The sequence below is a fragment of the Thamnophis sirtalis genome, unplaced genomic scaffold, assembly GCF_051295495.1.
Source record: "Thamnophis sirtalis isolate CommonGarterSnake01/CBP01778 unplaced genomic scaffold, rThaSir2_p1.2 scaffold_10, whole genome shotgun sequence".
In the NCBI taxonomy this organism is placed as follows: domain Eukaryota; kingdom Metazoa; phylum Chordata; class Lepidosauria; order Squamata; family Natricidae; genus Thamnophis; species Thamnophis sirtalis.
In genome coordinates, this window is record NW_028261390.1 from 46,307,240 (window position 1) to 46,320,554 (window position 13,315).

Below are 13,315 nucleotides of genomic sequence, written 5' to 3' on the forward strand. Positions count from 1 at the left end.
TTTATTGATTTTAGCATTTCAGTGTAAGCTTACTGTGAAATTGCCTGGTTGCCTCATATCTATGAAATAAGCAGCCTATCCTGTTTGGCGTTTTTTCTTTATTTTGCACACCCAGTGTAGCTTTTAAGATGGTGAAGGATGCCTAGATATTACCATCTATGGCTGGGTACAAAGTGGAAAAATACTTTTACTGCCTTTTGATGTAGAAAAGCTCAAGGAAGAGAACAAAGAATCCCCGCAAATCCTGCAGCTTCGGACGTTAACATTTATTAAACTTTTATTAAAGTCTGTAAAAGCTAATCGGAGACAACCATGCCTCATTCAAAATATCTGCATCTTTCTCGAGGCGACTAAATGCAAGGATTCCGAAGGACAACCAACCGCATCCTCCCGCCCGCCTTATCCCGTCCCTGCGTTTCTAGGGAAACTCGTTGCCAAGCAACGGCAGGTAGCTTTGGGCCGAGTGACGGTAAACGCATCAGCGTTTGACTGTGAGGAGCTGCGCATGGGCGGACGCGAAACAAGATGAGAGCCGGATTTCACTCTCATGAGTTAGACGCGCCGCCGCCTGGTGGGTGAAAAAGCGGGCGAGCGAGCGAGCGGGAGAGGGATTCCTTTCACTCCAAACACCGGGCGTCGTTTCATAATCCGGAGGTTATGGGACTCGGGGTGGGGGTGTGACCAAGAAGAATCAGTCCACTCTGCGGGAAAGAGAGGAGCTCGTGGTGTCCAGAAAGACGCTAGATTTGGGAGCCCAAATCCAGGGACTCCCAAGTGAACACACTCCTTCTCCAAGTGCAGTTGCTACAGATACGCTTCAAAGGTGATGGGCAAGGCAAGTTTATTTCTGTCCATCATGGGAGACAGTATCATGCTTGCCCTCTGTGGGAATATACGGATATTTCCCGTTTTATGTCATGGTACCGCTTATGTGTGGATAATCTACAATTAGATTCAGAATCTAAAACTGGTGGAAACTTAAATATCCAAGTCATAAACAAAGAACTAAAATGATTAAGATAGTATATTACATTATTTGTGGCTTGTTTCATTTAATATTCCTATATATTTGTGCAAAAGCATCCCGATAGAGCTAACTTTTGCAATAATGTCTGCTTTTGAATATTCAGAAATATTGTAAACTGAAAAAATCTCTAAATTAATTCTTAAGGTCAGTTTTATGTGTATATGAATTGACGAGCCTTTCAAGCCAAGCAAGCTATGAAAGCAACACCTGCATCTGATGCAATAACAGCAACACTTAATAGCAGAAATATGTTACAAAACAGTAATTGATAAAATTATAATGAATATAGCATTCCTGTACTTGATATTTTTACCAGCTTCCAAAGGGTCTGGAGACTGGAAACTTCACTGGCCTTGGGATTGTTCCAGAAAAGGAGATTCCCCACTGAGAATGCCAACTTTTAGTAATTTAATGAATACTGATATTTTTTTTGTATGTTAGCGCTAGCATGTCATTATTGAAATGCATTTTACTCTCCACTTTAGGTTTCAGAAAAGGAGACAAAACAAATCCAGGCATTAGATCTTAGTTTATAAAATATTTTGGGCAGGATGAGTGTTGTTCCCCTCAGCAGCATGGTGGCCTAGTGGGGAAGACATTTGCCTCCCACTTGGAAGGTTGAGAGTTCAATCCTAGATAATAGAAGATTTTTCTCTCTCATGACAAAAAGAGAAAATATCTGCTGCAAACTCCACATTGGCATCAGGAAAGTACATTGGCATCTGGCCAATACATAGCGCTCAGTCATCCTAACGCTACCTGAAATTACAGGGTCAGAAAAAATGATACATGCTCCCTGCAACTGCTTTTCTTTGGCTGTTCAATGATGTCATATCCTATGTTGCTCTACTGGTATTTGGGAGACCAAGCTAGCAGCGTTTCAAGAACTCTGTGTCCATTATCTAGGACAGTGTTTTTCAAACTTGGGCACTTTAGGATGCGTGGACTTCAACTCCCAGAATTATCCAGGCAGCTAGAAAATTGTGGGAGTGGAAGTCCAGACTTTTTAAAATTGCCAGATTTGTAAAAACTGATCTAGTGCATGCTGCATTGAGATATGAGGGCCTAGCCTTATTTGGCCTTCTGCATCACACATTGTCTACCACTGGTTAATTAATTAAAGCCATGGTTAATTAAGTGTTTTGTGTTCATGCAACAATAAAGTAACCACAATGTAAAGTTTCTGAATATCATTTGGGTATTATACAAAACTAGCAGGCAGGATATAGGCTGCAAGGAAAGACTACAATCAAAGGAACTGTCAGTTGAAGCTAAGTAGCTGGTCTGACTGGTTATGTGTAGAAAGCTAGATTTAGATTGGGCTAGCATAAAAGGTTGTTCTGCCCCTAAACTGTATCTGTTATTGAAATATCTACAGAAAGTGTGATTTTTGGTGCCTCTACCTAAATGGCGGTTTCAGGAGACAATCTAAAAACGTGAGAATAAACTTAACTTGTAGGAGGACTTTTTAATATATATTTTAAGTTTATTATCGCTCAAAGCAGGAAGTTTCCCAACTCTGCCCAAAGTGATATTGTAGTTTGTAATTATAGAACATCCAACACATAGATATATAATGTCAATGAAAAGATGGCAAGTTTAAGCCACTTTTTCTGCCTGGCATTTATACCTCCCAATTTCAACCTAATATACAATATATTACCATATTTTTTGGAGTATAAGACACAGCTTTTTCCCTCAAAAAAGTGGGTGAAAATCTGGCTGCATCTTATACACTGAGTACAGCATTTTTGGCCTACCAAAACCCTGCTCCTTTTGCAAAAATGGACATGCAGAGGGTTTGGGAGCCTTGCAAAGTGCTCTTGAGGGCTGGGGGGGGGGCAAAAAAGAGGAAAAAATGGGCCATTTTTGCCTCCCCGGACCCCAGGAGCACTCTACAAGCCTCCCAAAGCTCTGTGTGCCCTTTTGTTTTGCAAAAAATGGGCCTTTTTTGCTCATTTTGCCACCCCCAGCCCCACAAGCATTCTACAAGCCTCCCAAAGATCTGCATGCACACACCCCTTTTTTTGCAAAAAGTGAGGCATGCAGAGGGTTTGGGAGGCCTGCAGAGTGCAAACACTTTTTTTTTTAATTACCTCTTCAAAATCATGGGGCGTCTTGTACTTTGGTGCGTCTTATACTCCACAAAATACGGAAATTGAAAGATGTTTCATTCAAACTAATTGGATCTTTATAGGAATAGATCTCAGATCTTGGGAACTATTTTTAACATGCATTTAGTAAACAAAAATATAAGTAGTAAACTTCTGCACTGAACTGAGATCTGTTTAATGTTCCTTGCAGGCTTCCTGCCTAATATCTAAATTCATTATCAAAAACATTATATATGCAGGATTTGTTGTTTTGATTTTTCAGAAATATTAACTTCAGGAAGAGATGGTCAGCTTCAACCACAGTCATCACTGGAAGTAAGCTTACTTCTTTGGAATAGTAAGAAAAAAGAATATGTTTTTCTGAACCTCCTTAAACTTGTAGCTACCAAATATGCTAGATTACAATTCATATATGTTATTAGTTTGTTTCATATACTTTGGCCATGTTCCCTGGGAAATATGGGGCATGAAACCAATATAGCTAGACCCCAAAATAGGAAATAACAAAATAATGACTAAGATAGCAAGACATTCTGTTTTATCTCTATTCCTTCATGATGTTTGTGGTGGCGGCAGTGTTTATTGTTGTTATTTTGCTTGACATAGTCTGCTCCTCTTTTTTAAAAAACTTTTTAGAAGAAAGACAATTCATACGTAGCAAAAATAAATAAAAAATAGTCAGATTTGAAGATACTAGTTATAAAGCAATTCACAAGTTAGAACTTAATAAATTGGCAGCTCTAATGCATGTCTATATTCTGATTGTTATTAATTAAAAATGTATAATCTCCTTCCTTCCTTTCAAAAAACAGCTGCAGAACTTTGCCAAACATAATTTAAAACTACAACAGATATCAATAACAAACATTTGAAGCACAAGATCCAACAGCAAAGAGAAGTAATTAAGCAGTAAAAAGCAAACCTGGCAGAACATGGCTCCAAAAAAGGTTAATCTAGTTAGCACTTTGGGGCAGATAATTCAACATAGTGAGCATTTTATCACCAACAAATGCAATAAGGGCACAGCAGTTAAAAGATAAGGCTAATTTTTATAGGAAGGCATGCTTAAATATTTCAAAGTTGACAAATACCATAACCTTTTCAATTACACTTGTACTGACAGCACGTCCAGCTGATTCAGTATACTGTAGGAGTTGTCTTCAGCACTTTGCCCAAAGCAAAATTCTAGATCCTATATTTTACATTAAAATAAAGTATTATTTATAAATGTAATTATTAAAACATACGATTTCCAGTGAGCAATTCCATGTAAAGGCAGGCAACATTATTTGAAGCACAGATCACACTTTTGAAAACTAGGTGTTTTAGGGCTGAGGGAACAATTCATATGTAGCAAAAATAAATAAAAAATAGTCAGATTTGAAGATACTAGTTATAAAGCAATTCACAAGTTAGAACTTGTGGACAAAACTGTCAGTTCTTTTTCATATTTTGAGAGATTTGGGAAGTTCACGGCAGAATAGGTGAATTCTAGTAGGAATTTTATTTTAAATTTCATAGTGTTGAATATGTGTGATTTGTTTCCTCATCTGGAGCTGAATGTGTGCAATCACATTTAAAATAGTCCATTAATGGAGCTGGTAAGTGTTGTAGTAGAACAACTAGGTTGCTTAGATATAATTTTATGTTGCTTATTCTGTTTTTAATAATAATTTTATTAAAGATTGTAATTACAATATAAACCAGTACAAACCAAAAAAGGGGAGAGGAAGGAAAAAGAATCTAAAAACTTGCTATATGAATGGTCTAATAGAATGTTTTATTTGCCATCATCACAGTGGTATCTCCAAAATATAATCCAACTTGTGTTCTGTTTAATGAGTTTTATTTGTTGTCATATCATACTATATGGCCAAGAAATTCCTGGTGAACTATCCAGCCTTAACATCAAAAACTTTTAAATATATTTCTTCAATACTAAGACTAGTAAATCTTAAGACATAAGTTAACTCATTCCGTAAATATGTCTCAAGTGGGTAATTAATTACAAAGCAAAGTAATTTTACTGTGTGCGCTTACTCTAGATAAATTATTTGAATTATATGTAGACTGGAAAAGTTTGAGGAGTTGCTTTGATATTAATAAATGGCAGTGTGATTTATAATAGATAGATAGATAGATAGATAGATAGATAGATAGATAGATAGATAGATAGATAGATAGATAGATAGATAGATAGATAGATAGATAGATACATACATACATACATACATACATACATACATACATACCTGTGTTTCCCCGGACATAAGACCGGGTCTTATTGTCTTTTAGGCTTGAAAATAACCATCTGGGCTTTTTCAGGGAGGTCTTTTTTTTTTTTTTTGAGGTGTAGGAGATGGGGAGTGCGATCACCTCATGGCCACTAGGGCCATTAACTGTGGCCCACGGATCAATTGAGCCAGCAATGGCCGGTGAGGCAGAAAGACATGGGGCCCATCGGAATCGGGGTGGGGAGGGCTGCCTGTACCTGGCTGTTGCTGCTTGAGAAAAGGACAATTCTGGAAAATTTTGGGAAGCGTGTTCTTATGATAGAAGCAAACCGCAGCCCACAATCGTATGTGTGAGAGAGAGGTGGGGAGAGGACAGAGGAGAGTAACAAGAATTGCAAGCAAAGCTGTTTGAAAGGGTTTCCTCTCCCCCCTCTCTCTGTGTCTCTCTCACACACACACACACACAAACAGCGGAGAACAACCGGATAAGGGGACTGACCCTCCCCCTCCTCCAGCTCAGTGCCTGCTCAGGATGGCGGTCCGAAGATCACTCTGCGTGGGCGACCCCTGCCTGGCCCATGTGAAAAATGGGCTCCCTCTCAGCGCCTTGTCTCTTGCGTGAAGCCAGCTGGGCTCAACACACACACACACTGAGTATTGCCCAAGATCGGGTCAGAGCCACCGCCACCACCGGCCAAGATCAGCAGGTCAGATGTGCTGTGGATGCACTGACATCGCCTGGGAGGAGAAGAGCTCACCAGAGCCCAAATTCTGGGCTTTGCCGGACTTGGAAGGCACGTAAAGGCTGCCCAAATCCCTGGGCTGTTCACAACTCGAGCAAGCCACACACAGGAGTGATGACACCACCGTGTGGTTTCTCATACTTACGCAGCCTTTGGAGCACGATCCTGGAAGTCTTGTTGTGGCATTGCACTTGTGAACGACAGCACCACCGTGAGCTTCATCACACCAGCGCAGCTGGCATCCTGCCACGAGCTGCTGCACCAGTATGTCAAACCTCATAGGGCTGCCGCTGCTCACAAGCGCAACATCACAACAATCCTTTCAGGGTCCTACTCCAAGAGGCTGCACTGATGTGAAGAACCTCATGGCAATGCTGCCGCTCACACGTGCAACACTACAACAAGCCTTGCTGAAGGTTCAGAATGGAGCCTTTTTGGTGAATGGCAGGAAAATTGGGAGGGGGATTGCCCTGCCTGTTGTCCTTTTCTCAAGCTCAGCATATATAGATATCCCAAAAAGATTCCATTCCGAGCCTTCAGCATTGCAATCCTGGGATGTGCGTTGTTTTCTCAAGTGACATTTGATTGCTTGAAAGGGACATGCTGCACCTGGAGAGAAGGAACGAGAGACAGTTCCCGGCTCTCACTGGCTCAGCTGATCTGCGGGCCCCAATTAAGGGGCTAAGCAGTCATGATGTGACCAGGGAAGGGAAGGGCTGCCTCCTGTGCTGGCCACGCCCACCCTTTTCATTAGTGCTTATTTTTGGGGTAGGGTGTATATTAGACCCACCCCAAAAAATCAGGCTAGGGCTTATTTTTGGGGTAGGTTGTATTTTTGGGAAAACACGGTACACACACACACACACACTCGGAGATACCTCCTCCCCACCACACACAAATTATTCTTTTTAGTGTTTTACTTTGTTCTATCTGCAGTCTTCTCCATAACTATCTAGAAGCAAATCTCATTGAGCTCAGTAGAAGGCTTTAGAACAAAAATGAAATATGCTGTGTCAATTCACTCAGTCTTCTTGAGAACTAGAACAAATTAAGATTACAGGTTTCTGTAAGGAAAGAGGATAGACACTCCCAGCTGAATATTACCTATTTTTACAACTTGTAGATCTTACAACAGCAACTGGAATCATTTCATACTCTTCAACAGCAAACTTTAAAGAATGTAAGCATGGTAAGAGTGCTTCATAAATATGAAATAAGGAAAGACTATGTGATAATTTATTTTTAATAAGCGAATTGAAAAAATAAACATATGTAATCAATTTCATATATACACTTCAGTATAGGGTGAGAAATCCCAATAATTATTCTAAGTTGTTATGTTCTTGCACTATACTTGGAGTCCCCTTTCCCCTGCTTTCTTCCATTGCAAATTCAATCTTTTTTTCTTAATTACAAAGGAGGGAGATGAATCACAGGCTTCCTCATTTTGTGATAAATGTCTCCAAAATGGATTGCCATACCAGGTTATACTGAGAGGAAGTCAAATATGTGCCTAAATCATTGATATTGATGAAAGTGACATTGAAAAGATATGGAACAAAGTCCACTTTCTTTTTTCCCTAAGGCAGTACATTGATTTTTGTTTTCCTAGATCAAAAAATCAAGACTAGTTTGTACCTATTCCAATTTTACTTCATCATATCAGTCAGTCAGGTTCCTATATATAAAACCCACAAGCAGATCATGAGCATAATTGATCACAGCTTTCTCTACATTATTTTGTTTTGTCAAGACTCTTCTAATAAACATCTGGCACTGAACTGCCCATTTCTAAATAAGGAGTAACCTACAGCCCCTTAGCCTGAAGCAGATATCAAAACGAAATGGAATTCAAAGCATGTAAAGCATTTGAAAGAGGAACCTGGCCAAGTCTGCTAAGGCAAAAAAGAAAAGAAAAAAAAGCTCTCCTTCTCAAAGCATAAAGTTACCACCTTGTCCTGGAAGAGCAGAGCAGTTCCTTCAAAGAGTTTTCCCCAGCATGTTGTACATGTACATGTGCAGTCACTGGGTGTCCACCAGGGCTTTTCTCTATTTCCAAGATGTTGCACTCTTATCAAGTATAGTTAGTACAGAAGAATAAAAGTGCAGAAACTAGAAAAAATGTGGTTTTATTCAGGAAGAGTTTTATATGATGTTTTGAGTGTTTCTTGTTAAATATATCAAGTTGTACATAGATTATATTGTTTAGTCAGAAATATCACTACCGTCCATCCAATAGAGCACCAGATAATTTTCTTCAAGGCTGAGTGTCTCCAAATTCAATCAGATTTACTTTTAAATTGGCAAAGTTAAACAAAAACGCATATCAAAAGAGCTTACAATCATAATTCAAATAGTAAAAGGAATTCAGGATAGTTTAATTGTTCATTTATGTTTATTCAGGTTCAAACTGAAATTCATGATATACTTAATAAAAATCTAACTGATATGAAAAGTCCAGACAATTTACCTTTTCCCACCACATCTACAACCATTACTAAGGTATGCTCCTTTTTTTCTTACTGGTAAATACTTTGTGTATTAAAAACTGTATACTGTTGTGCTGAGAAAACTAAGAATCAAACTTTTTTAATTGGAATCATTCATCCATCACTTTTAATCCAAACAAGCATTTGTATGTAGTATGTAGTTCTATATAATACATTGTAGCATAATGTTTTGAATTGTCCTGAACAATCCAATTCTTTTTCATGTCTTCTACTGTGGTACTGGCAGCCTAATAATTACCAAAGTTAATATATTGCTTATTATTTTTGTAGTTAATTTGTCCCTTTAAATCACTATGCATTAGTACAATGAGCCTTGTGAATAATATAAAATGACTACTATTATAGGTGCTACCATCTGATACCTTCCTGGAATATTGGTAAGGCCCAGTCAGCATATAATTCCAGAGGGTGCTTGGTCAACATAAAGGAATGTTATTCTGTTAAGTCTCAGCAGGTATTAATTGTGCATAATAACTGAAGAAGAAACCTCTGGGAACCCATGTGAACCACTTGTTTTAAGGAAGAGATGTATATGTGTAAAAAACAAGGGGGAAATTAAGCACAGAGTGAAGACTAGTTCTGAGAAATAAAATAAACACTCTTAATTGTATTTTGTGATACAATAATCATAACTATATTGGTGGGAAAGACTAGCTAATTCAATCTTTTCCCTAAAACCATTAGACATCAGGAAAAATGATGTAACAGCAGTTCACCAATAGAACAATCTGCTCAAAATGATGTTTAACAAACTATAGTACTTGGGTTATACTCTGTACTTAAAAAACTAGAGAAAAGCACCATAATTTAAAATAGTTTAAATTATTATTAGTAAGTATACGGATAATTGGAAAAAGACATACTTCTCATACTTTTATGTATTTTTTGCAAGGGGAGAAATTTTAAAAGATTTTAAAAGCAGCTACTGTCTCCAACTTATCAGCATTACTGAGCCTTGTTTCTTAAGCACTGAATAGTCTTATGATATGCTATTTTCCCTTTTGTTTCAGCCAAGAGAGTATCAAGAAGCTCTTTATTTTAAGAAGCAGCTTCATCCTGATAAGAAATCTGATACCGGTCATGGTTCAGAAAACAAGTTCAGCTCTGAATTTAAAAGCAGGATTCTAAACAAATACAAAGCCACTGGACTATCCGAAAACCATACGCACGAATCTAGGAACAAAGCTGTTCTCTCTTTAAATAATGATGATGACATTAAGAATTTTTCCAACAGTACTTTTTCTCCATCATACATTGGTTTGGGCTCAGAAAAGATGACACATCTTAGATTATTAAAAAAATACAATGAACACAAACCCTCCACAGTATTTCATAACTATGAAGGGGAAGAATCTTTATCAGACAATGTAAGTCCTTTCAAAGATTTAAAAGAGAAAGATAAAAAGGCTAGTAGATATGAATTGTCACATATCCTTGAATCGCAAAACTCTAACAATGTCTGTGGCAAAGACAATGATTCTGGTTATTTATCAGAACAGGATTTAATAGAAAAAATAGTAGATATGTCAAATTACGATTTTAAATTGAGAAGGTTTTCAGAACTGGGGGGTTCAACAGATGAGTTTCAAACAGTCACTGCCTCATCTTCAGAAAATTATCAAAGTACATTGAAAACAGCAGGCAAGGATAAATATAAGAATAAAGAACATCTCATGAAAGATAGTGCAACGGACAAATTGCAGATAAATCTGTTCTCCAAAGTGCTAAAAAAAAAAGAAACACAGCTGCTTAAGTCAAATCAAGAGTTGCAAAACCATGTGGATCTTGAATTCTCTGACATAAATTCTGTACCTGATGATTATGCTGAAAGCCGTAGACTTTTACACTTGCCATTAGGAGAGTTTGACCATAGTCAGAAAAAAGAGATGATTCTACATGAAGACATGAAGACTCAAATGAAACGTCTTACTGATGTTATACAGTCTCTGACAGAGCAAAATTCAAAATATCAGAATCAAATTAAGGAATTGCATGATGAGAATAATAACCTTCAAGGGAAATTAGTTAAATCAGATGGAGACAGCAAGGAATGCCTGAAAGAATTAAAGCGATTACTGAAGAAATGCAAAGAACTTCAACAGCAAAAGTTAGCACTGGAAGAAAAGCAGGATCAGCTATATGATCAAAATCAGCGGATAATGAGAGATGTAAATTATTTTCAGAAGAAAGATCAAAAAGCTGAGGAAAGTTTGGTTATTTTTTCAAAAGAAAAAAATAATCTCATTGCAACCTTAGGATCGTTTGAAAATAAAGTTTTAGTACTTCAAGAAGAAAAAAAGAAATTGAAAGATGAAATCTGCCAACTTAAAGAAGAAAAACAATTGTTAGGAAAAGAGCTTGGACAAAAAGAGAATGAGATACAAAAAATGAAAGAAAATGAGAAGACTGCAGTATCAGATATGGAAGCTGTTCTTAGGATGTTACAGTCATTTAAAGATGAAAAATTGAATTCTGATAAAACATTACATGTAGCACTGAGTTCTCAAAAAGCGCTGGAGAAAGAACTCCAGCATGTTGAGACAGACAGAGCTCAAGTTGAGGAAAAGCTTATAGCTGAACGTAAAAATGCTAAAATTGAAAGTGGAGCTTTGAAAACTACCTTATTCAATACTGAAAGAGAATGTGACCGACTAAGAACCATGATAACTACCATTACAGAAGACAACAAGATTCTCAAGAAGCAGCTGAATGAATTTAAACAGGAAAGCTATGAATGGAAGCATAAAATAAGACAGCTGAGTGAAACGCTCTTACTAAAAGAAAATGCAACACGATCTATAGAGAATGAAAGAGATGCACTGAGGTTTGAAGCACAGCGTCTTCAAAAGAACAATGTTAACCTCAAAGAGCAAGTTGCTACTTTGGCCAATGAACAATATAAACTAGAGTGCAAATCTAGAAGCCATAAGAAAAATGATTTCTCTCTAGATTCTACTCAAATTTGTGAAGAAGTATCTAGGTATCAACATATTTCTTTAATGGGCGATCTACCAGGTAAGTTTTGCTATCTGATATATATTTTAAGAGCCCTCATGACATAGTGGTTAAAGTGTAGTATTGTAGGCAAACTCTGCCTACAGCCTGGAGTTCGATCCTGATGGAACTCAAGGTTGACTCAGCCTTCCATTCTTCTGAGGTCTGGAAAATGAGGACCCAGATTGTTGGAGGCAATATGCTAATATTGTAAACCGCTCAGAGAGCTGTAAAAAGACTATATATAAGCCTAAGTGCAATTGCTAAAAATCTATTTCAAATTAAATTAGTTAAATTAATTTGAATAATTAATTAATTAGTTTGATTTAATAAATGATTATTAAATTAAGTATTATTAAACAAGCAAATTGTTCTTATGTGAATTACTTAAACTATAACTGTGAGGAAACCAATGCCAATATTTATATAACAAGCTGAAGGGACTCAGTATCGTATTCAGCAGACTTTTTCATTCATATTCATACAAAAGCTTGACCCTTTTCTGTTCTGATTCATAGAAATGTACACGCAAATCAAGGTGAACCAGCCATGATCTTTAGTGGGAAATTTAACCAGATACTACTACCTTTAACCAGGCAGAAAAAAAGGAATAGGAAGGCTTTTATGGACTGTTTTCTGCAAACTCTCAAAATTATTTTTGTTTATATCCAATATTGAGAACTAAGAATGTAATTATATTCATATTGACCTTTTCATATATCTAGAGATATTTTAAATTAGGGAAGTGACGTTTTCACAAAAGTAACCAATCAATATTTTGTAAGAGATTTCTAAAGCTCTAGTTCTACTTAAATTTACAGTTCTGGCAAGAAAAGAGTTTTAGATGACCTACTGAAGTTAATGTAGAATAGGCTATGTATTTTAATCATTAGAAGGCAGGTGATGTGAATGTAACTGAGAACTATTGTTTAGAAATGAAGAAGCATTCATAGCTCATTTTAGCACTATTGCTATATATATTTGTTGCTATCACAAATTGCCTCCCTTGATTTTGTTTCTAAAGAAAATTGTTTTTTTTCTAGGCAGCTCCAGGCAAACTCCATCAATCAATTCTTCAAAGACACTATAATAAAACATCTTTGAAACCTGTTTAAAACTCATCTTATTACTACCACATTTTTTAAGCTTTATGGTAACTTTTCATATGTATGTAAGTATGTATGTATATGTATATATATATACATATGTATGTGTATATACAGTTGCAAGAAAAAGTATGTGAACCCCTTGGGATTATGTGGAGTTTTGCATGAATTGGTCATAAAATGTGCTCTGAACTTCATCTAAGTCACAACAATAGAAAAACACAGTCTGCTGAAAATAATACTACACAAACATTAGATGTTGCCATGGTTTAATTGCACATAACATGTAAACATTCACAGTGCAGGGAGGAAAAAGTATGTGATCCCTTGGACTTAATAACTGGTTGACCCTCTTTTGGCAGCAATAACCTCAACCAAACGTTTCTTGTAGTTGCAGATCAGACCTGCACAACGATCTGGAGTAATTGTAGACCACTCCTCTTCACAAAACTGTTTCAGTGTAGCAATATTCTTGGGATGTCTGGTGTGAATCGCTCTCTTAAGGTCATGCCACAGCATTTCAATTGGGTTGAGGTCAGGACTCTGACTGGGCCACTCCAGAGGGCGTATTCTGTGCTGTTGAAGCC

At 37.1% G+C, this 13,315-nt stretch overlaps 1 protein-coding gene across 1 annotated transcript in view; it reads left to right on the forward strand.

Moving 5' to 3' along the window:
* Positions 1 to 354: 354 nt before the first annotated feature.
* Positions 355 to 13,315, forward strand: part of CCDC110 (coiled-coil domain containing 110) — a 19,537-nt gene continuing 6,576 nt past the window's right edge. The window contains exons 1-6 of the mRNA XM_087723691.1: positions 355 to 444; positions 745 to 835; positions 3,404 to 3,456; positions 7,242 to 7,307; positions 8,522 to 8,620; positions 9,639 to 11,643. Coding sequence (XP_087579817.1) covers positions 355 to 444; positions 745 to 835; positions 3,404 to 3,456; positions 7,242 to 7,307; positions 8,522 to 8,620; positions 9,639 to 11,643 — 2,404 coding nt within the window. The remainder of the gene's footprint in view (positions 445 to 744; positions 836 to 3,403; positions 3,457 to 7,241; positions 7,308 to 8,521; positions 8,621 to 9,638; positions 11,644 to 13,315) is intronic.